This window comes from Caloenas nicobarica, chromosome 3 (assembly GCF_036013445.1).
Source record: "Caloenas nicobarica isolate bCalNic1 chromosome 3, bCalNic1.hap1, whole genome shotgun sequence".
Taxonomy (NCBI): Eukaryota; Metazoa; Chordata; class Aves; order Columbiformes; family Columbidae; genus Caloenas; species Caloenas nicobarica.
The window spans coordinates 94,095,959-94,120,020 of NC_088247.1; the positions used below are offsets into that span (position 1 = coordinate 94,095,959).

The 24,062-nt window shown below is 41.4% G+C and overlaps 1 protein-coding gene across 1 annotated transcript; it reads right to left on the reverse strand.

The window, feature by feature from the left end:
- Positions 1-4,146: 4,146 nt before the first annotated feature.
- LOC135987778 (pleckstrin homology domain-containing family H member 2-like) lies at positions 4,147-21,919 on the reverse strand. Its single transcript, XM_065632928.1, has 11 exons — positions 21,855-21,919; positions 17,146-17,243; positions 16,484-16,661; positions 14,495-14,650; positions 12,369-12,466; positions 11,849-11,990; positions 11,001-11,146; positions 9,465-9,594; positions 8,431-8,517; positions 6,293-6,430; positions 4,147-5,217 (listed from the first exon to the last, which is right to left on the reverse strand). Exons 1-11 carry the CDS (start codon positions 21,861-21,863, stop codon positions 5,035-5,037), a joined length of 1,365 nt encoding a protein of 454 aa, XP_065489000.1. The 5' UTR covers positions 21,864-21,919; the 3' UTR covers positions 4,147-5,034.
- Between the last annotated feature and the right edge of the window lie 2,143 nt (positions 21,920-24,062).

Consider the following 24,062-nt stretch of genomic DNA (forward strand, 5'->3'; position numbering starts at 1 on the left):
AGATTAGGAATTAGGATTTAAAAGGTGCAGTAAAACCGTGGGACGACCCGGCATGTCAAGGGGATACAGAATGTGGGTGATTCTCACAAGTCGAAAGTGTCCTGTGTCAGGGAAGTGACCTGTGGCTGCTCTGTGTGTTGGGAGACTAGAGAGAGAAAAACCTTAAAAAAAAGTGAAATCCTCTCTTATCTGTTTGATCAAAACCAGGAAAGTGGCCTCGTACATAATAATTAACTCAGAATTAATTTTAGCTGTTACTTCTTCCTTCCCCAAAGAAGGCTTATGTAACCTTCTACAGACCCTAAGTAATACTTGTTCTTTAAATAAGAATGTTTTCTAAGTTTATCTTGCATAATTACTCAGTTTCAGTTCCAGAAGCTTTTGTATGGTTATTTTCCCCCGCCTTTATTTAATTCCAGGTTTTTACCTGGGTTTTCTAAACTATTTGCTAAGCCCCTATGGAAACCATGGTCTTGCTAATTAAAATCCAGAAAGAAACTTCGTTGTTTAGTGTTGTACTGCGGCAGGTCATGCTGATGCCTTTCTAAGTGCATTTCTTCCATCAATTTCATTTCAACAGAACGCTTCTGATATCTTGGTATATGAAGCCAGTGCTGATCTGTAATCAGCAGTTAGAGGTGGTGAAAACCCTGGACAAAGCTGCTCTTGCTCTGCCAAAGGAAGCAAAACTAAGGTAGGAATTGCTCCTGACGCTATGGTCTAGGCATATGTTACCGCAAGAGCAAGAGTATAACACTAAAAAGCAAAGTATTTTTACAGTGATTTAATCACTGGCAGAGAGGTGGCAAACCTGGAAGATGCAGCCATCTGAGCTGGGGAAGCATTGTGTAAGGGCGTACAATTAATTACTGAACTCCAATCTGGAAATTAAATGTGAGATTTCGCTTTTCTAAGTTTCATCTGACTCAGTTTCATTTCCTTTGCTGCTCATGCCATAAGAAACTGTAAACATTTTTTTCTTCATAAATACTGAGTTAGTAATCACCTTAGTTAAAATTACTCGAACTAATGGGTTGCACTAAGCAGTATGGGCTATTAAAGCTCTACCTAAGGCTTTAAGCTGTGCATTCCTTTATGCAAGGATGACTTTTTTCCTTCAGGACCTAACCTATAAAAACTGCATTAGTCTGCCAAGGAACTCCAACACCAAATACCTACCAGTGTTCTTTTATAGGGAAATACATGTGTCTATTTTAAATTTAAAGATAAACCAAATCTAAAATACCAGAAAACAACTAATTTTCTGGATTGTATTAAAAACTCAAAGCTTTATCATTTCCTACTATACTATAGGAGTAAATAGGTTTTGTTTTAGAAATGAGCAGTTTGCTTGCTAATACTGCTGCACAAAAATTGACAAGGCAAAGTGATGTTCAAATAATATATTAATTTGCATTGCATACCGATTATTACTTCCAAGTCAATGTGATTGTTTATACAGACAGCAGTGATCTATCAGTTGTTGTCAAGCACAGATTCATTGACCATTTCTACTGATTGCTGTTCCTGACCACTAGCTCAAAGCAAGCACAAAAGATGTCCTGAAATTCATGATAGAAGGTGTAGTCTCCTTGCATGTGGCAACACATTAATCACATCCTAAGAATATTTTTACAACCTAGGTTCTGCAAGCCTGGAGCATGGAAAGTTCTTCAGTATCAGTCCCAGAGGTTGCTGCTCATTTGATAGCTCCCATTGTCTTATCGCTGCTGAAGATCAGAAGGTAACAAAGGTCCAATTCCTACGTGGGCTTTAGTCGTGGATTAGGTACCACAGGATGAATTGTTTTGCTGGATGACTCAAGATTAAGACTGAGATGTGGATCACTCATAAGGCTCAGGCTGGGTGGGGAAGGCAGAACAAATATCTGCCTGGACTCTGAAATGTCCAGGTTTGTTGTTTTGCATTGCGTGAGATCCTCTAAGTAGCTCTGGAGCTAGATTAACATGGAGCAAGTTCCCCTGAGATTTGCATAGCTGTGTTTGGAAGCCGAGCTTGAGTGTGTAAAAGACTTTACTTGTTTGCTCTATTAACTTAAAGAGAAGTGTCTGTTTGTGGAGGTTATTATCACTACAGAAACCTCACTCTTGCTAATCAAAATCATGAAAGAACCTTCATTGTTTAGTGTAGCATTGTCATGGTAACTGTGATTCTGAGTGCATTTATTTCCTAAAAATTAACACAGCATTTCTGGTAATGTGGCAATATAAGATGAATGGCGACCTATAATGAGCAGTTAGTGGTAGTCGGTATGGAAAGTGCTGCCAAAAAAAAGGGAAACTAAGGCATAGATTGCTTCTGGCACTATGATATAGGGATATATTGCAGCAGCAAGAGCTTAACGCCAAAAAAGCAAAGCCATTACTAGAGTTAGCTACCCAAAGGCAGGCAGGTCATACTCTACTTCACATATTGTATACTGCTTTATAAACCAGCTGGTTTTAAAGCTGTACATGTTTAAAAGACTCAGTCTGCACATCAGCTGTTTGTTTTGTGTAGCATGTTGCCTCCACATTTAACAAAAATTTTAAAAACTGCATGAACAAGCTTATGAGCAAAATGCTCCACTTTTTTGCCTTCTAATAGAACCTTACCTGCCACATTCATTTAAAACTGGACAATTAGGAAAGAATTACTAGCTGGAGTATTCTAGATTGATAGCTATCATAATTTCATGATGAAGATTTTTGTGTTTGTAAATTGAAGTTTCTAATCATCATATCTGAGAAGCTTTAGACGACGACCTGACCTGAGTAGAACTGATACAGTAGCATCTGTTTAAAAGTTTGCAACCCCCCTACTTTCCTCAATTCTCTGAAAGCTAACTATTCTGCTGATTGCAAAGGCGTGTTAATTGCTAGCCCAATTACACCATGCTATCTGCATCACTTCACCTGAGGCGCTGCAAAAAAGATGCTGCAGTTGCCAGGGTCTCAGTAGCTTCCAATTCGTTTTCCTCAGTGACAGCAGGATATCAGCTGCCTCCTGGGAAGTAAACCTCCTGCTGCTGACCCTGCCGCCTTGAAAGAGAAGGATCTAGTGCCACAGCCACCACCAAACGGGAAAAGTAACCAGGTAGCTCTTCCTGCAGTGCAGATGTGAAAGCACCTAGATATAGTATGTTTGTTATTTGCTCGTAATTTTCAAGACAAAGCACTGGCCCATAGTACCTTTCATAAAATGGTGCTTGAGTCCTGCAGACTTAAGTAGCTGTGGCAGGACTTTGAGAGCTTTTGGAAGAAATGTATTTATCAAGTCAGCCTGCTAGTTTGTCTTTCCACTTTTTAAGAGCATGTTCTTTTCACAACAGTATCTCCCTTCCAATCTGTTTTAATTCTTCAGGAGGAAACTCCCTACATTCCATAGAGGGCAAACAGCTGAAAATTCCTTTTCTCTCAATATGAGTATGTATATATCTGAAATGTTTAAATGTCATAAAGGAGATTTTCAGCCTTCAAATACTAAAGGTCATCATTTTGAAATTACTTCAGTTAATTAAAAAACAAACACCCCCCCAAAAAAAAAAACCACCAAAAAACACAAAAAAAACCTAACCCAAACCAACCAACCAACCAAAAAAACCCCGAACAAAACAACACCCAACCAACCAAAAACCACAAACAAAAAAACCCAAACACACAAACCCAAACAAACAAAAATCCCACCATGTTAAAAGCTGGCAGTAAGGGATTAATGATCCATGATCATTAGCATGAGCAGAAGTGGAAACTCTTGAGATGTATATAAATCAGTGATTCATGTTTGACTACCTTCTCTGTGGTTGGATCTAAATTATCTACTAGAGTATGCTGCTGATCCATTTCAGAGCCTGCAGAAAGTGGTTTTGTTGCATGGAAACAAAAATGTGAGGACTGGAAGAAAAAAAGGATGTAATTCTATATACTTGACCCTACGTAGCACTGACGTTTGCAGCTGAAAAAGGCAACTGGAAAGTGCTCTCAGGTCCAGTAGTGCAGATGCAGCATTATGTCTTCAGTGTGCAAGAACATTATATTAGTACTATAATATGGAATGTATAGATAACAAATTAAAACGAAGAAGTATAGATTTCACAAAATATTATTCTGAATCAATGTATATACATTATACACATTATACATGGATTTCATATGTCACGTCTCCAAGTTTACTCACAATAGTTCAGGCAATGACTTTCTGTGTTATTCTTGTGTTTTGAATTGTGAGTCATTCCTGCATCTGTGTTATATTATTATTATTATTATGGACCGAAGAAGAAATTAGGTGTGGGATGTTGTTTAACAAAGCTATACTAAATACAGTGCCTGTCCAACTCCGATTTTTCCAAAAGGTTGGGGCAGAGTGGGATTATTTAGAAACTTACCAGACCAAGGCTGAAGATTTGCCAAGCAAAATAACTCTATAACAAAGGCCAGAATGTATCATGAGAATACTGTTTAAATTTATAATAGTTCCATGATGTGCTTATGTGGGTTTGTTTGTTTTTAAGGAGAGACAATTATACAAACCAAACAGTTTGTTCTTTTTAGGCCCATGGTGCTTGTATTGCAAATAAGAAGGGATGCTGGAAGTAGAAAATACTTTGTATTTGACTGTTTTTTCAAACAAGAATTCCTTTTCAAAATTAAGGTTATACAACCTGTATAATTTTGAAAAATAGAGATGAAGAGTTGAAGACAATTTGGTCCCTGAGAAAGTACCTAGAAAACGACCAAAACTCTATGTAAGGCCACCTTTCCCCGTCACTATCAATACACATTTATTTTTGAGCTGTAGGGACAAGTGACCCCTGATAAAACATAATCCTTAAATGAGCTCATCATCATCACAGTTCAGGCCAGGGCTTTAATTAAAGGGCTTCTCCTGTTATATACCACTGAAGTGACTGTAAACCTGTCTGCCTTTCTTGTGGTTATGGACCTGCTTATGCTTTATGTCGTGTACATCAGAAAGTTTTCAATCAGTGTAGAAACACCCTGCAACAAAGAGGCATTATCATGATGCATAATCCTTTCATAACAAAGTGCGACATTTCATTGGTCTGTTGTTTGCAAGAAGTGGCTGACTCCCCATTTCCTTGAGTTTCTGTCCACTCTGAGGTGTCAGTAATGCTGGAGCAGAGAGGTGATGAGCAGCTCCCTTCAGCTGATGGAAGTTGTTAATGTAGCTGGCAATCAGTAGAGTGATCTCAAGAATCTATAACAGGAACACATACAACTCTTTGAAAAATACAGTGATGTGTTTGCGGAAAAAATGGCTAACTTTTTAGCAAGTGACAGTCACCATCGACTGGAAAAGTACTTGCACTTTATCAAACAAATTAATGATGGGGAGAAAGGAGATGCCTAATAGAGCTTTTTTCTATTGCTCCTTGCAAATAATGTAATGTTATCCCCATCAGTATACTAGATACTTTGTCGTCCACAGCCTTAACTGATTCAAACAGATGGCTTCTTTCACTTTGAGAGAGATTTTGAAGTCCGAAAGATGACACTCTTAGAAAAAACTTTCATGACGTGTTCCCTCAGTTTTGCTAGAAAATACCGAGTGCTCAGAGGACTAAAGATGCAGGGTAGATAAAAGGAATGAAGACTTTTTACTGTATTTTCTCCTGGCAATCCACACAACCCTATCTGTAAGGGCACAATCTGAGGGAAACTTAAACAGATGTATTTTACTATGCTTATTTGTAAGAAGAGTCATGTTTTGACCCAAATTCATATGTGGAGTTTTGTATTCAATTTCATAAATTGTTCTGACTAACAGCAAAAGACTTCGAAATATTTGCTTTTTTTAAAAAATATAGTCAATTGTACCAGTGAAGGAGAGAATCTAGACTTAGAAAACCATGAACAGCTTCTTTACCAAACGTAAAAATATCCTAGAATTTTTAAAAAGTAAATGATATTTCAGATCTTGTGTTCTACAATTCCATTGTAGAACACAAATGTACCTTCTTAAAATTATCTCTGGTGCTGATCAAGCAAACGGATGAGTTTTTGGGTACTGCAAATACTTCCTGTCCTTAAGAGCCTTCTTTGTCCTTCCATGAAAAATTTGGAATGTTAGGGACATGAAAAGAAAAGGAACGCATCGGTATTGTCACTGTTAGCTCTTATATTACTAATTGTTTTGCTTCCTAAAACCATCTGGCAAGAGTCAATAATCTGAGAGTGGTAGTGTTTCATCTTTTCCGTATGTTAAGGATTATCCACTAGAAAAAGTAGAAGAGTAGCAGATGGTGGGAAACTGTTTCAGGTAATATACCAACCTTTGGTTTTGCCATGGCAAAAAGGTGTTTTTCAGTTGATTTGTCCTTTGTCTGAGCATTGTTAACAACCAGCATAAAATCATCTTGGTAGCCTCCGAAAGTCATCAGACTCTTATATGTATATGTAACTGTTAATCGCTTAAAAAAGAAAACCCCAAAATCAAAACATAAAGCTATAAGCAGGAGAATGCAAGAAAAACAGATAATGACAAATACTTATTTAAAAAGTAAAATTACATGTGTATTTTTCAAAATGTTGGTTTTAGCCTCTTATGAATCTTGAAATGAATTGTACATCTTGGGATAGCGCCATTCAGACCTTCACTATGAGGAAGTTCCACTGCAGATGATAACTCTTGTAAATTTGACCTCTGTTTCTATTCCAAATTATTAGATCAAAGATATTATAAGCAGGTTTCAACTCAAGTGTGTAATTCAATTTACACAAGTCTTGACTGACTTTGGGAGAAGTTAATCTTAGGAATTCCATTTGAAATCGAAGCAGTGTCTAAATAAAGTAAATGGCAGAGTATGAGAATCTAAAGGAATTTAAATCCAGGACTTCTTTTTCTGCACTGATGTAGTTTACATACATACAAATGAAATTAAATTCTGTTCTCTTTTTTCATGTGTCTAATGAAATATAAATGCTCTGCAAGTCTCCTCTGCGTTCCATGTCTTGCCTCTAATTGTTCAATGTTCAACACCACACCAGGGGCCTTTGAGTCACTGATTTAGCATTTAATTTATCATTATGACTCATATTGATGTGCTGCAGATGTCCACATTTAAAATTCTTTGGGAGATAATATCTTTACAATAACTGACTTAATATCCTTTGTTTACTAAACCTCTTTTTGCCCTTAATTTGAAATAATATTTTCTCTAACTACCCCTTTGTCTCTTCTCCCAAGTAGCAAGTGACAGGACAAGAGGAAATGGCCTCAAGTTGTGCCAGGGGAGGTTTACATTTAACATTAGGAAAAAAATCTTTCCTGGAAAGGATTGTCAGGCATTGGAACAGGCTGCCCGGGGAAGTGGTGAAGTCACCATCCCTGGGGGTGTTTAAAGGGCATTCAGACGAGGTTCTTAGGGACATGGTTTAGTGCTAGAGTTAGGTTATGGTTGGACTCTATGATCCTGAGGGTCTCCTCCAACCAAAATGATTCTATGATTCTATGATCATTTCTGATACTGTGGATCCTTCCTACAGAAAACCAGAATATTCCCTGGCACCTGAGCATTTCTGGAACAGCAAGTCAGCCCTGTTGACATTGTAAACTGGCGGCGCTCTGCAGAAATGCCAGAGCTCACTCTATGAGCAGAGAGAGTTCACAGAGCTTTCTGCAGTCTGATGCAAGCTCTCTGTGCTCGTTCTCTGAACAGAGCTGCTGTTTGCTCTCCTCGTGTTCTTTATTATTTCTTAAACTGCAAAGCAATGTAATGAAAAGGCCCACATCAGTACAATTATAAAGTTGAGATTTTAATTTTCTGATATTCAATATTAACACTTGCTAATAGCGCCATGCCATTCTGTTTCCTTGCAGGATATAAACTAAAGCAGGGATCTTCTCAGGCACTGCTTTTTTTACACTGATTACCATGAGCCGTTTTCTGTGAAAACTTTTATTGCAAATCAAAGGAAAATCAGAGACTAAAATGACATAATTAAATAACACTGGGTTGCATTACCTACTATTAAACAAAAATAATACAATGAAAATAACAATCTTTTAAAGTAACTGCTCTTTGCCGAGTATATGTATTATGAATAATAATGGAAAATTAAATCTCCAGGAAAAGAAAATTAATGTTATTGTAAGAACTCTAACTATGGATCTCCTGAGATCTGAATGATTAAAACATTAACATTTCATTAAAAGACAGAAAAACTGTATCTGATAAACAAAAATAAATTCTGTGCAAAGAATTCATTACTTATTTCTATTATTAGTACTACTATAACGATGATAACATTAAAGCATTTTGAAAGGAATGAATTTTTCCTTTAAGAGAAAAACTAGATAACTTAGCATGGAAGGCTAATGCCATCTTTCATGTAGTATGGTGGTGAGTCTCTCCATATACTTAGTATTAAAATCTACTTTGACCAAAATTAAAACAGAAATTTCACTTACCATAGAGCTGTAATCTAGGATGCTTATGCCGTCTTCATGTACAGCAAACCATATGAAGGACTTCTCAACTGAGGATGTTGCTAGAGGCTACAAAAGGAAATGTTCTTTAATTACTACTTCAAAATGAGGCAATACGTAAATAATTATTAACTCTCAGGTGTTATAGAATTCTCTCCATCCACATATCTTACTGAGATTTACGCTGGGAGGAACTGATGTAAGGGAATAGAAGTAGCTGCCCAGAGCCATGGAGGCGGCCAGGGGCAGAACTATGAACTCAGCATAATACCCTCAGAGCCTCCCCTCGGTGCTTAGTCCTATAAAGTTTATAGTTTCATAAATAGATTTTTTTAAAAAGTCAGGTGTTTTAAAGTTTGTTCACTAGCACATAGGCAAAGAACAGAGTTCTGATAAGCATATTTATACATATTTATACTGGGAATACCTAATAAAACACGAGGGGTGAGGTGACAGTTCTTTTTAACATAGCTGTTACTTGAATCAAGAGAATTAAGACACTGGTGGTTTAAGAGAAATTGAGAGAGACCAGCACAGAAGGGAGTGCTCTAAATGCCCTATAACAACATTTAGTGTTTCTGCAAGGTTCAGCTTCCACAGCCAGTTAATGATGCCTTTTCAATATTCTATTAGTTACCAGGTAAAAAAAGTCTGAAACAAAAAGGCCATCTCAAAATAAGATGTAAGAAAATGAAAAAATACCAGCTAGATTAATAATGCAAAGCAAGCAATATGTGTCTTGGAAAGTTACTATTATGGTATACTTAGTACTACAGCTATTACATTTCACCAGTATATGGCTTAACCAAGTTAGTAATTTGACAAGAGATTCAATCAGCTATGTATAACACACTCATTTTCAACAAAAAGGCATTACTACTTGCAAATTATATTATAATATATTTTATTAAAATATAATATCTCAAAACATAATTTATTAATAAGTAATAAATTTATGATATTAAAATATAATGATATATTAAAACCCCACCACCACTCAAACTTACTAAACTTACTTTTGCTGCAAACAATTTAGCACCAAAGAAAGACCATTTTCTGGCTACGGTGAGATAAATGCGCACACAGTCTGCAGTGCTGTGCCCCCGGAGAGCCATCGATCTTGTAGACAATCGCTGACAAAGCTGTCTGTTGAAATGAAATATGTAATTTAGTTATTGAAGGGAATTTAAGTGCTTACCCATAGCGAGTTTAATAAAAACGACCCCATTTGTTAAATTGATAATTTAAATTAATACAACAACTATCACTTATACAGCATGAAATTAATCTAAAACATCATTTAATATTTTTATGCACATGAAAATCACGAAGTATCTTCTAATTTCGGCAACATTATGATTAAACACTGATGTAGCAGTTGCAGGATAAATGGAAAAAGTCTAGTACAGCTTTAAATGTGTCTACAGATAATCAATTTACCTCTTATCAGTACTCAACAGCTATGCAAGTTGTCATTCTGAAAAATCCATCCAGCTTAGCATGTATCTTTACCTGTGACTAGTAGTAGACGTGGAAGATACAGCTTAACACTACTCCTTTTTAGTGTGATCTGGGCGCTGCTACCAAAGCAGGTGCTTCTAATGCCTGATGCATTCACACTGGCTCTTTTGCGGCCCCATGGTGAGCTGGTTCAATAAAATGATCCTGTGGAAAACTAATCCTCCAAAAGACCAAGCCCAGAATACCTTTCTAGCACACGGACCAGCAGGAACAACTCACCTGGCAGCCACAAGATCATCAGGTGCAGATCCAGGAAAGGGAGGTGGAATGACTAGTAAAGGGAGTTATCCTCCAGGAGTTAGTCTAATCTAGGACCTCTTCTACTTTGTTCTTTGAAGTTAATTGCATAACTTTTTATATGTTGTCTGTATACTTTTGAATGTCCCTATTATCTTCTGAGTATGTGATAATGTTAGTTTGTGCGTATGGTAATGGCTTTAAAATTTCTCAACCCTGTAGTGAAGAATGAGGAAAACATTTCTGTGATGTTTATTGGTCTTCAAAATTGCTGTATTGACATTGGCTAATTTATTACACTGTTCTGCTCTTCATGTCAATAGGTGTTGATTGAAATGACTTCCAGATTATTCATTTTAAATTAAGTGATACCTTACTAGCAAGTCCACTAAGTGAACGTATTGCCAATTTGACTGGCTGCCAGAGACTGTGCATTTGAATAGCAAACGCTCAGATCAGATCCTCATGTCTGTTACTTTCAGTAGTTCTTTAGTCTGTGCACAGACTTCATTTTGGTTTGCTGGATAAGAAAAACAAGGATTTCAAAATCGCTGGGTTTTGTAACACTGTGCAGTAACTCATCCAGCTTTTGCTGGAATGCATGCTTCATTGACGGTCTGTTTAGATTAGAAATACACAGAGGGAATGGGTTCTTCAATTCAGCAAGAATATGAGTTTCAAACACAGATTTAGACAAATAGGGCATAACAGTAAGTTGTACCTAATGACAATTTCCAACCTCCTCATTTCACCCCTAGACTTTTAGAGAATGTGAATTGCAAAATACATCTCACCTTAATTGTTCCTCTGTACAACCATGTCTGTATCTCTTAGGGTAGAATCTCTCCAAAACTTGTTTTAGTGTGTGATTGGACTTGGATTGGGAAGTGACTTGCCCTGCTGGAGTTGAGAAAGGCTGTTCAAAATCTCCAATCTCTACCTAAGGGAAAGACCGTGAAGAAGAACATTTTTTGTTACTCCACAGTAATTTTCTAGCTGGGTATTATGAGCTCTCTCTTCTCCTCTGTCTTACCAAGTATAAAGTGAAAACCAGTTTGCCAATTAATATATATATATTTATTGATATAAAAGTCAGGCAATTAATTTATTATTTTATTTTCTATTTACCATGGAAAAAACATAAACATCAACTATAAATTGTACAAATATAATACTAGTTCTGCTGAGATTGCTACATCTCCAGCTGACACAAACCAGTTTAGATTCATTGAGTAACACCATCAAATCACTTTCTCAATAACTCTCCCTTGAGCCGTTAATTTTTTAAAAATAAACCAGCTCTTATAAAAACCACTTCTAGTAAAGGAGTCTTAGACTTCCATTAAACAGCTGTTACCTTGGTGTATTAACTTGCAGAAATCATGTAAGGAATAGTGAATGAGGAAATGGTACATGATAAGATGATATTTAATCAAAGGGGGCCTGACCGCCTAGGAGGTAAAGCACATTTTCTCCATACTAGTGCTGGGCACAGCACACGCTGTAACTGCCGTACAGAGTCAGCCTTGCACAAAGATCCCAGCCCAACTGATTGCCTGCACTATCTCCTGTAAAAGGTGGAGGTCACTTGACTGTCAAGCAAGCCTGCAACAGTTCCTTTATTTATGAGCACAAGGATTACCTGAGCTAAAAGAGCTGTCAATTCCATCGCTAGTTCTTTGTTTACGGGGAACAGTCCGTTGACTATTTGATCATTTGTCTGATAGACTAGCAGCAGCTTCTCTCTGTCTGTCTCCCCATGGACTTGAACCAAAAAATAAAGCCTACAGAAAAGACAAAGTTATTAAACGAAAAAGACAGGGAAATGCATTAGTCCAGAGGATGAGCAGTATCTGCTCTGAATGCCACATGTTTATGTCAGTGTCAAAACACATCAGCAGAGCAACACTTCTACTTGGGCAAATGTTTAATTTCAGTCTTCTGAGTTCAGTGTTACTCTTTTTTTTTTGGCAGCCCTGCTCACCTCTTAAGAACTAGGAAAAAATAATTATTTTTTTTTTCTTTTAAATTCTCCAGTTACACCCATTTACTATTTTTGTTGCAAGCTTTGAGTAAGCCAATATTTTCCAGATGAAGAAACTCTGCAGAAATTAAAAACAAATCTTGAGACAAGGCAGAGGTTTTATACTTGCTGTACAAACCTGTTTTTGTAAGTAAGGCGGACAGTCCTTGTGCCTTCACATTTCCCAGGGTGTTGTTCTTTGGAGGCTTGCTCCCATTTTGAAATAATGTCACAGATCTAGAAGGAAAGCAATACAAAACTGCCTTTGCCATATATTCCTCTTTGAAAACACCTTTGAATGGAGATTTTCTAACTATTTTACTATCTTTCACCTATTATGTATCAGAAACACCCATAGCTTGAATTATTAAACTTAATGAAAGATAGCTTTACATGCGTTTCTTTCTTGGAGCATTTAATAACGTTTTTGTTGTTTGTTTATCCTACAACACACACACTGCCATTGGAAACGAGCCAGAATCACAGAACTTGCTTCTGTGGAAAGGCCAGGGACTTGATTTAGCAGCAGCCAATGAATGTGCAATTATACAGAGGGAGTCGTTACATGATCAATCAAATGCCTTTGATCTCTGCCTTCTCTTCCTGCTGCATGCTGGAGTTTTTCAGGTCATTTCTAGTAACAGCTGTAAAGTTTGTATGGAGTTTGTTACACAGTGTGGCAAGAGCGGTTCAGAAGCAGTGCTGTAGGTGGGCAGATGGGGAGCAGGGGGAACAGAGGTCCTGGGAGCCCGGCTGGGCTTCACATCCCCGTTCCTTCAAAAAAGAGCCTTCCTGGAAGCAGGAACATGACCAGCTTCTGAAGTTGAATTTACCAAGAAAATAAGTGCATTTTTAATACATTTTGCTTTCCATATAGTAATTATTCTAGTAGGGGAAGAGAGCTGATCACGGTGACCCTGCATTTGTTTGTCACTAAGGCCTCATTGTACCGCACCTTGTAATGCAAAGTGCAGCTGTGAATGGCGGCCAAAGGGTGCAAAAGAACTACATGACAGAAGCACAAAACATTCATTTTTCACTAATTGCTAAAAAGCTTGAAAAATAGCTAGTATTTTATTAAAGCCTGGATCATATTGTGTTTTGCCGATCTTTACTTCAAAGTATTTAATTCTAGCAACAGAGTAAAGTAAAATTCAGAATTCAGAACAATGACAAGCCAAACATTGGACATTTCCTGAACTGATCCTTAATTTTTCTGTATTTAGATAAGGAACCCTTTCTCTGTTTTTTTCCTTCCCTAATTGGCCAAGAAGGCCAATGGTACCTGGGGCGTATTAGAAGGGGGGTGGTTAGTAGGTTGAGAGAGGTTCTCCTGCCCCTCTATTCTGTCCTGGTGAGACCACATCTGGGATAGTGTCCAGTTCTGGGCCCCTCAGTTCAAGAAGGACAGGGAACTGCTGGAGAGAGTCCAGTGCAGGGCCACGAAGATTATTAAGGGAGTGGAGCATCTCCCTTATGAGGAAAGGCTGAGGGAGCTGGGGCTCTTTAGCTTGGAGGAGACTGAGGGGTGACCTCATTAATGGTTATAAATATATAAAGGGTGAGTGTCACAAGGATGGAGCCAGGCTCTTCTCAGCGACAACCAATGATAGGGCAAGGGGTAATGGGTTCAAACTGGAACACAAGAGGTTCCACTTAAATTTGAGAAGAAACTTCTTCTCAGTGAGGGTGACAGAACACTGGAACAGGCTGCCCAGGGAGGTTGTGGAGTCTCCTTCTCTGGAGTCATTCAAAACCCGCCTGGACACCTTCCTGTGTAACCTCATCTGGGTGTTCCTGCTCCGGCGGGGGGATTCTACTGGATGATCTTTTGAGGTCTCTTCCAATCCCTAACGTTCTGTGATTCTGTAATATGAATGACTTTTTGGACTTCAAATGGTCGTCTTTTGGAGCTATACAAGAAATGTTAACTGAAATCTCTAAATGCATCTTGGACTCCAATTGCTTTTAAGTTTTAAAGGACTGTGATTAGTAAAAGCTTAATTTTCCTTCTTTAACCCAGCTGCTACTTCTATGAATATCTGTCTCCTAGAAAAAGCTTTAAAATATAGTTCACTGAAAGAATTTCAGCAGTTGAAAAAGTGAAATTTTTTTTAATCTTTCCTTTTACATTATGAGGAAACAAACCTAAAGACATTTTTCAGCATGAAAAATGTTTTCTTTTTACAATGTCTGAAGAGAGCTCTGTAAAATGAAGATATTTTGCTGGTTTATATGCAGAGCTCATTAAAGGTTTTTGTTTACCTTGATGTTTCCTTGAAGACAGTGCTCTATATCCTTGCCAGAGGGATCATCAGAAAACAGTGCAAATCCCGACTGAGCTGGTTTTCTCATTCGTGTATCCTGGTTCAGGGTGTTCAGAAATTCCTCCACTGTGGTAGAGGCATCAAACCCAACAACCTAAAAAGCAGCCAAAATGTATTTCGCTATCAAACTTTAAAAAAAAGAACAGGACCACCCCCTCCTCCTCCTCCTCCAAAAAACGAAGACAGTAAAGGACAATACCTCTAGAATAACACTGGCAATATAAGACCAAATCCATCCCCTGTGAAGAAATTGCTGTCATTGGAAATGAAAAAAATCCATAAAGGGTTTGGAAAATATTCAAGATCTCCACGTGGGAAGTCCATTTAGTGGCATTTTTCTCCATTCAAAAATTGATGAACTTCCCAGCGGATCATACCTTCCTGCATTTTGTTTGTGAAACCAAAGTCACTATCAAAAAGCTTTCAAATGTAATATTTTTGCATTTCTTTTCTTTGTTTAGACTAGCTTCCTTGCACTTGCTACACTTGAATTTCTGTTACAGAATTTCCATAACAGAAAGCAGTCTGGTATCTGAGCTTTATGTGACAAATTAAAAATGAAGAAAATGAAGAAAACTGTAATTTCCTACACTTTTCAATATGGTGGTGAAACAAATGAGATCAATTAATCATTTTTCATCATGTACAACTTCAGGGGGTATTTACTGGCAGATCTACATTGGCAGATCTAAAATATTTTACAAATGTTGCTCTGTCAGTACTACATAGGCCAGAAACAGAGAGAGCTTTCTAAGTTTTATTTTCCCAAACATGATTTTTTTGGTCTGTTGTTACTAATATTAAAGCATTTTAGCAAGAGACGGCAAATGGCTTTCATACAGATCGTAGTTGCTGATATTCACTTATACTTACTTTGAGGCTATTTCCTGTATTTGATAGAAAGCCCCTTACCTCTTTTGTTGTAAAAAAATACCTTGAAAAAAGATCTTAGACTTCTATTTTGGGCTTCTCAGTGGTAGGAATTAAAAAAAAAAGTGTTGAATCTAGCTTTAGTGATGAATACAAGAGTTTTCAATATGACTACAATTGGCTATTTGCTAATCCCACTGAAGTAATGTATTTATTTAATTACTGTTTTCATAACCCTTATGTTCATGAGCAATAAAGAACCAATGAGCAGTTATTCCTTTTCTTCTTCAAACTTCCATTTTGAAACCTTTTAGAATCATTTCAATACATGTTTTTTTTTCTGTTTTATTGGGCAAGCAGTAAGCAATTAAGAAACTTAGAGGGGGGAAAAAAGAGCAAGAGTTCTTCCGTGACCTGAAATGAAATGTTTGTTCGATGTAGTTTTGATTTCATATTAAAAACTTGCTTTCTGTCTAGGAATACTGTGAATTGTTAAAAAAATCTTTTCAGCCAGCTCTCAGGGTTAGAAACACAAACCAGGATGTGAGGCAGCCCATAGTGAGTTTCCTCCAGGCTTTGACTGATGAAGCCCCGAAAGAGTAAAGAGTGAAGCTGTGTTTGTTCTGTAACGAATATGGTTTTCCTTCAGGACTGATAACAGGAGTGTCAACTGTGCTTCCAGGCCCTCCCTGAGATATTTAACTTCAAGATGACTGATGAAAGGAAGTGGAATTTCATACCTTTCCCTGTTCTTCACTCTAATTCATTCATCTGGTGGTCAGGTTCAATACGAAACAGAACTTCAGTATTTTTCACTTGTAAGAGGTTTTATTTTTTTTTTTCTTTCTTTTAAAGAATTTCCCCCACACCTTTACTCTTCGTTGATCAAATCTGACTCAATTACTTTGTGCCTGCCATTGCCAGCCCTGGCACAGGCTGACACTTGAACCATGCCCACCTTAACACTTATAATTCTGTTTCTGATATGCTACTTCATGTATATTCTAATCTCAGCAAGAGGCTGGGAAGTTAGATTTCCTCATCTACTTGACATTACCTGATATATGCCATTCATGAAATGAACTGGAATACTGAAGGGCAGCGAATGGTGGTAGGGGTTTCTTAAAAGAGTGGAAAGAATTTCCATTCTGGAAGGTCTGGCTTCCCGGTCTCCGTTCTGCTGGGTACGCTCTACACATCGCTGACAATATATTGCATATTTCCCAAATTCAGTCCTGTGACAAAAAGAAAAATGAGGCAATTCTTGGGGGCTGATTAAAAGGATAGTGAACTGGGAGTAAATCTCTCTGGGGGTGCTATATGAGAGAAGCACTCAGATGTCACTTTGTGATATTTCCAATGCATTTTTCCATGTGGAATTACAAAAAGAATTAGTCCACTGAGACCAGCACAATTGTGCCAAAGATGAACATAGCTCAGAGTATTTTGTGTAACTGCCATATTTTGGTTTTCATGGTTTTGTAACATACAGTCAGGGTTCCAGTACAGAGTGTTTTTCAAAGCAAAGGATAGCTTTCCTAAATGATGCGTAGCAGTGACATGTACTACAGTTTAGTAGCGCTAGAGCACAATTCTACTCAAATTTCTTTTAAAATATATGTCAAAAGATCTAAAATATTAAATTGATTGAAAAAAGATTGGAAATAAGGTACTTCAGAAAGACTAGTCGACTAGCTGGGTAATAATGTTCAGACATACCTGGAATCTGCGTTCTTCTTTAAATGAAGTTTAAGAAGCCAAAGGAATGGGTGCTGAGGCAGAAAGAGTCCAATGCAGAGAGCCAAGAGCTGCAAGCCCTGGCCAAAAGGAAGATATTCACTGTTTTAAACATCTTACAAACTAAAACCTCCCGCTGTGGCTGCTGGCCAGCAGTGCAGCTTACTGTGCTAAGTTGAGTAACAGACAACTGCAAATAGGAATTCTAAAAAACAAACACAGAGAAAAACCTGAGGAAAGAAGTATGTCATCAGAAGGCCAGAATGCTCTCTTTCTATTTACTTGTGTACAGTCGTGTAGGACTCCATACAGCAGATTTCCACTTTCCATGTTTTCCTACAAGACGACAGCATCCATCAGGGAACAGGCCATACTGCTTTTCAGTCTCTGGCAATTCACTACGGGCCGGGGCTTCCTCAGCACGCATCACCTCCTCTTCTTCAGGTGATAGTCCAAAATCTTTGCCTTCTGGACGGTCTGTGATCATTTCTAAGATCCCCGGGCGATTAGGTGTCCCTGTTTGAGCCCGCTGTGTGATCAATGCAATCCACTTAATCCATGTAGCTTCGGTTGGCATGATGCACAGAAGAAACCTTACCCTTGAACATCCAGCCTAGTACCGGTAATCAGGGTGCCAGCAGGAGCTGCGCTTCAGTACCAATCACTTCTGAAGCTGTTCCAACTCCTTCATATGCTGCCAGTATCTCTTTCTCAGTTGCAGTATAATTGGCCTCTGAGCCTTTATATCCTCTACTCCAAAATCCTAGAGGTCGACCTTGAGTCTCGCCTGGTGCCTTTTGCCAGAGGCTCCAGGTAGGACCATTGTCCCCAGCTGCAGTATCCAGCGCATTCTTAATACCTTGTCCTGTCCAGACTGGTCCAAGGGCTACTGCATGAAGAATCTCTTGTTTCATTTGTTCAAAAGCTTGCCGTTGCCCAGGGCCCCATTGAAAGTCACATTTCTTTCGAGTCACTTGATAAAGGAGGCACACAATCTGGCTGTAATCTGGAATATGCATTTTCCAGAAGCCCACAACGCCTAAAAATGCTCGTGTTTCCTTTTTGCTAGGTGGCGGGGACATAGCTGTTATTTTGTTAATCACCTCCATCGGGATCTGGCGACGCCCACCTTGCCATTTAATTCCTAAAAACTGCGTTTCTCGGGCAGCTCCCTTGACCTTACCTCTCTTCATGGCAAAACCAGCTTCCAAAAGAATTTGAAGTATTCTCTCAGCTTTCTTGAAGACTTCTGCTGCTGTATCACCCCATATGATGATGCCATCAACATAGTGCAAGTGCTCCGGAGCTTTACCTTGGTCCAGCGGGATTTGAACCAGTCCATGGCAGATGGTAGGGCTGTGTTTCCAGCCCTGGGGCAATCGATTCCAGGTGTACTGGATACCCCTCCAGGTAAAGGCAAACTGTGGCCTGCATTCTGCTGCTAAAGGAATAGAAAAAAATGCATGAGCAATGTCAGTTGTGGCATACCATCTGGCTGCCTTTGACTCCAGTTCCTATTGCAGTTCTAACACATCCGGCACAGCAGCACTTAATGGTGGCGTGATTTCATTTAGGCCACGACAATCTACGGTCAGTCTCCATTCTCCATTAGGCTTTGGCACAGGCCATATAGGACTATTGAAAGGTGAGTGAGTCTTGCCGATCACTCCTTGACTCCCTAGCTGTCAGATGGGTTTAGGAATGGGGATCAGGGAATCTCAATTGGTGCGATATTGTCGTCTGTGCACCGTCGTGGTAGCAATCGGCACCTGTTGCTCTTCGACCTTAAGCAGTCCTACAACAGAAGGGTCATCAGAAAGACCAGGCAAAATAGATAGCTGAATCTCTACAGCTGCTATACCAAAGGCCCATCAATACCCTTTGGGGTCTTTAAAATACCCACTCCTCAAGTAGTCTCTACCAAGGACGCATGGAGCATCTGGACCAGTCAAAACAGGGTGCCTTTCCCACTTATTTCCAGTTAGGCTCATTTCAGCCACTGATACAGCCAATTCCTTGGATCCCCCAGTCACTCCTTCAATACTGACACATATGGACCCTTTAGGATTCGAAGGCATCATTGTACGCTGTGCACCAGTGCCTACCAAGGCTTTATACTCAAGTGGTTCTGACGTACCAGGCCACCGAATCCACACAGTCCAATAAGCTCTGTCGTCATCGTCCCTCTCCTCCACCTGGCTGGACGCTGGGCCCCACTAATTGGTGCTTTGCACAGTCGCTGGTAGGGAGACACAAGAATCCCTCCTACCACTCATTATTAGGCAATTGGTGCTGTGCTCAGTCTCTGGTAGGGAGACACAAGAATCCCTCCTATTCTGTCTGGAAAGTCCACCACTGGAAACTGAAGCAGCTTTTCTCTTGGGAGCTTTCTTTTTCAACTCACGTACTCGTGCCTATAGGTCAGCAGTGGGTTTTCCATGCCAATTACTCATCTCTTCTCCCTGCTCAAGCAGAAGAAAACATAATTCACCTCGTGACATATTGCGTTTCTCTTGAGCTGGTTCTGCAGAAGGGCGTCTTCTCCTAATAGCTGTGGCTCGGGTCCTTGCATGCGACAAGTAGGATCTGTCCTCCCTCTTGGGCAGTTTGTCACACGGTTTCTCCACAGTTGCGACATGGGCTTGTAGGGGAGAAGAAAGAGTGCCTTCACACTGCCGCAACATGTTTGCTACTTCACCCACAGTTGATTCGTCGTCTCTGGAAAGGGTGAGTAATCCTAAAGTGCGGGCATAAGATGGTGGTGTGCTCTGCACAAACTTCCGCACTACACCTCGGGTACATGGCACTTCCTCAGGATCTGTAAGTGTCCGTGGGTCACTGTAAATTCTCTCTCGCACGGCCAGTTCTCTCAGATGCCTAATACCTCTCTCCATCGTAGTCCATTTGCTTGGGTGACATATGATATTTTTTAAAGGGTATCTGATTTTTACTGCTGACAAAATTCTCCTCCAGAGGCTTTGACTTTGTTTCTTCTTTGCAATTGCCTTATCAATGCCACCATCTCTGGCCAGGGATCCCAGCTGACTGGCTTCACTGCCATCTGAGTCCAAACCATTAGCCCCATTGTCCCAGCATCGAATGAGCCAAGCGACAATCGGCTCGCCTTCACGACGGCTAAAGTCTTGTTTCCCAGTCCTCAGCTCCTTCAGAGATAAGGAGCGTTCTATTAGCTCGTCCTTTGCTGGTCGCTTTGCTTTCGAAGGACCCACTGGTTGTTTTGCCGTGCTATCCCAGGATAGCGGTGGAAGGAGTCGAAGAAGGGCTGTAGGAGGAGCTTCAGAAGGGCCCTCTGGTTGCTCTGCTGTAGAAGGACCCTCCTCTTCCTCCTCTGATTCTTCTTCATCGTCCCCTTGTTCTATTCCAGAAACAACCTCTCCCTGCTCTTTTGTAGAAGGACCCTCTGCTTCCTCCTCTTGCTCTTCATCTTCCTTCGCAATGGATTCCAATTGTGCTTTCTTTTGCCTCCTCTTTGTTGGGGCAACCAATACTGCTGAAGTCTGAATGGCCACGTTACATGTTGTGGGGCTTGGAGTGGATGCAGAAACTGCCATTGCAGTTGTAGTGGCTGCTGTATCCAAGTCAGGAACTGGAGTTGCTGCAGAGTCTGTCGAGGGGGGTGCAGCAGCTGTCACGGGCGCGACTGCAGTGCTTGTAGCTTTAAAAGCGGCAACTCCTGCCACAGAACTTAGAATCACTACAATCCTCCTAAATAGTTTTATCACCACCAAAGACTGACACACATTCCAGAGACCCAGTAATACCAACAGACTTTGCTCAAAGTTCCAGGGATATTCAAAATTCCCCAAAGCCTCTGTAATTTGCTCTAATGACACGGGCAGAGAATAATTAAATAGCTCTCCTAAAATTTCACTCCCGAAACTGAGAAAACCAAAGGCATAGGTCTCTCTAATTTCTTTTGCTTCTACTGAAGAATTCCAAAAATGCATACTCCCGAAGTACGGTAAGAATGAGTAAAAATACATCATGGACTTAACTAAAACCACGTGAATCAGTGAAACACAACCCAAGATCACAGCAATTATAACCAGATGATCTCTACTTCCAAAAGTAATGTTCTGCACAAAAACATAACCAAGAAGAATTAAGCCCAAAAAAGGCATTATTAAATCCAAACAGATTTGCAACAACATGCTTTAAAATCAAAACCAAACTCAAACCACAGTCTGCTTTATGACTCATAAAGCACACAGATCTGTCGTTTCCCAAGGTTTCCTCCCACCAGAGGATTCAAACTCACGCGCACATCAACGTCCGGTGCCCTCTCACTCTAACCGATACACTGTTAAACAGTAATTGTCAGATACTGCTCTTAGCCCGTCTCAGGTAAAGCCCATCCCTGCTCCGGTGCAATAAAATCTGTCACGATTTCTCATGCAAATCCCAGTCATGGCAGCAATAAAAACCTGTCGCGGTTTCTCTCATCTCATCCCCGTACAGGCCACCAATTAAATCTGTCAAGGTTTAAGGCAAGGCGGCAACAAACCACGGCAGCCGCTCCCTGTTACCCTCTTCACCCTCCCTCCACCCCCTCCTTTAGATCGGAAAAGACGATAAGGAAGATAAAAGGGAAGGAAGAGAGACTTAGACTTCAAGTTGGAAGGGTTCAAAGGGTTTTACTAATGCTACTAATAAATAGGGAATACATATACAAAAGCCATCTCGAATGCTGGATGTGGAGCTGGCGTCACTCCGGCAGCGGCGGAGCTGGGTGCGCGGAGCTGGCGTGGCTCCAGCAGCTGCAGGTCAGGCCCCCTCTCAGAGCATCTCCCTCTCCCTCCTCCTCCTCCTCCTCCAGCTCCGAGCGGGAGAATTCCCAGCTTCTCCCAGGTGTTTATTCCGGAGGACGGGATCCCGCCGGTGCTCCGGAACCCCGCAGGGCCCGGGGCCGCCCGGGCACCCCCGGCCCCCCTGCCTGGGCTCCCGGCACTTCGGGGCCGCCGGGGCGGCCGCCGGCCCCGCCCAGCGCAGCCGCCGCCGCGGGCACGCGGGGACCCGGCCCCGCCCTGCTCCGCAAGGCCCCGGCGGCGGATTGGCTGCTGCGTGCGCCACGGGCCTGCCTGCCGCCCCCTCATTGGTCGGCGGCTCAGTCCGTTCCCTGTGGGCTGGCCAGTGGGCTGAGGGAGAGGGCGGGGAGAGGGCGGGCGGCGTTGCCGCGGTAACGGCCGGGCCGGGGCTGGCGGCGGGCGAGGGAACGGGTGTGGGGGTGGCCTTGGTTGAGGCCCGTTGTGGTGGGCGAAGGGCGTCAGGGTGCGGGGAGTGTGCGTGGAGGGAGGGAGGGAGGGAGCCTTGCTGCAGGTGGCTGTGAGGCAAGACACGGCAGGATGTACGGCCCCCGCAAACCAGTGACTGGCACGTGCTGCACGGTCCCCCCCAGGTGTCTTCTCCTTTGCCTTCGCCCCCCACCCCCGTGACCCTGACCTTTGGTTCCGCCCGACATTGGTTCCGCCCTGTGTCACGTGGAATCCCTTCCCCCCCCCCCCCTCCCCGTGTGTCCCCTCCTTTACCTGCCCCCCACGCCCGTGACCCCGACCTTTGGTTCCGCCCAACATTGGTCCCGCCCTGTGTCACACGGAATCCCTTCGCCCGGTGTGATAAATACAAGGAATTTGTTCATTAAAGTCCCTTTGTTGAAATGTTTTGTTATTTGTTGTACTTGATGAGCACTTTGGAAAGTTGTTTTAAAACTAAGGGTGGTGGGTCGTTTGGCGGGAGAGGCGTGTCAAGGTTGTTGCAAAGTCACAACGACGACCACCTAGCAACAGAAGACACATGCGCAGGAGGGCCGGCCGGAGGATATAAAAACTGAAAGAACCCGCCCCGTGTTGCGCGCCACTGCCACTATTAAGGGGGGCCGCCCAGCGCTGTCTTTGCTTATTGCAGCCTGCTTCTATTTGGCAATAAAACCGTAATTGTTGAAGTTAATTGGAGTCGAAATTTATTACACCCGGTGTCCCCTCCTTTACCTTCCCCTCATCCCCGCGACGCTGAGCTTTGGTTCCCCCCAGCATTGGTTCCGCCCATCTTGTCCAGGAGGATACTGTGAGGGACAGTATCGAAGGCTTGACTGAAATCCCAAAAGATCACATCGACAGGCTTCCCTTGGTCAACCAGGTGGCTAACCTTGTTGTAGAAAGAAATCAAGTCTGTTACGCAGGACTTTCCCCCTCATGAACCCGTGCTGGCTGGGACCAATGACTGCGTTGGCATTCGGGTATTTTTTCAGGAAGTCCCAGAATAATCTTCTGCACAATTTAGCCAGACACCGAAGCGAGGCTGACAGGCCTGTACTTGCCAGGGTCATCCCTGTTGCCCTTCTTGTAGACTGGAACAATCTTTGCCAGCTTCCAGTCGTCTGGGACCTCTCCAGCTTCCCAGGACCATTGAAAAATCACGGAGAGAGGTCTCGCTGTGACGTCAGCCAGCTCTTTGAGCGCTTGTCCTGGTTTGGTTAAAAACAAGTTTCTCTGTCAGCTAAAGTCTTCTTACTAACTGCAGTTTTCCTGAAAGTTAGGTACACGTTTTGGTAGACATAGCAATGGAACGCAAGGTCATCGATAATGATGCATCCCGCGAGATGTCCAAGCAGGAGGTGAACTGAAAATTGACCAACTGAAGTATTCCATGCAATTCACGTCATACTTCTTATAAAAGTGGGGGATCACGAGGATCTCGTCCTTTTTCCTTATGGCCGACATAGGGAGAGGACCTTGCGAGTTGTCCCTGCGAACTGAGGCCCAGTGACAGACTGAGTCCAGTTCCCGTTGGCTGCAGAGCCCAGTCCAGGACTTCGGGTGCCGGCCCTACGTCTGCCGGAGCAGTTGCCGGGACCTTCAAGGTCGGTTTTGTATATTTTGTAT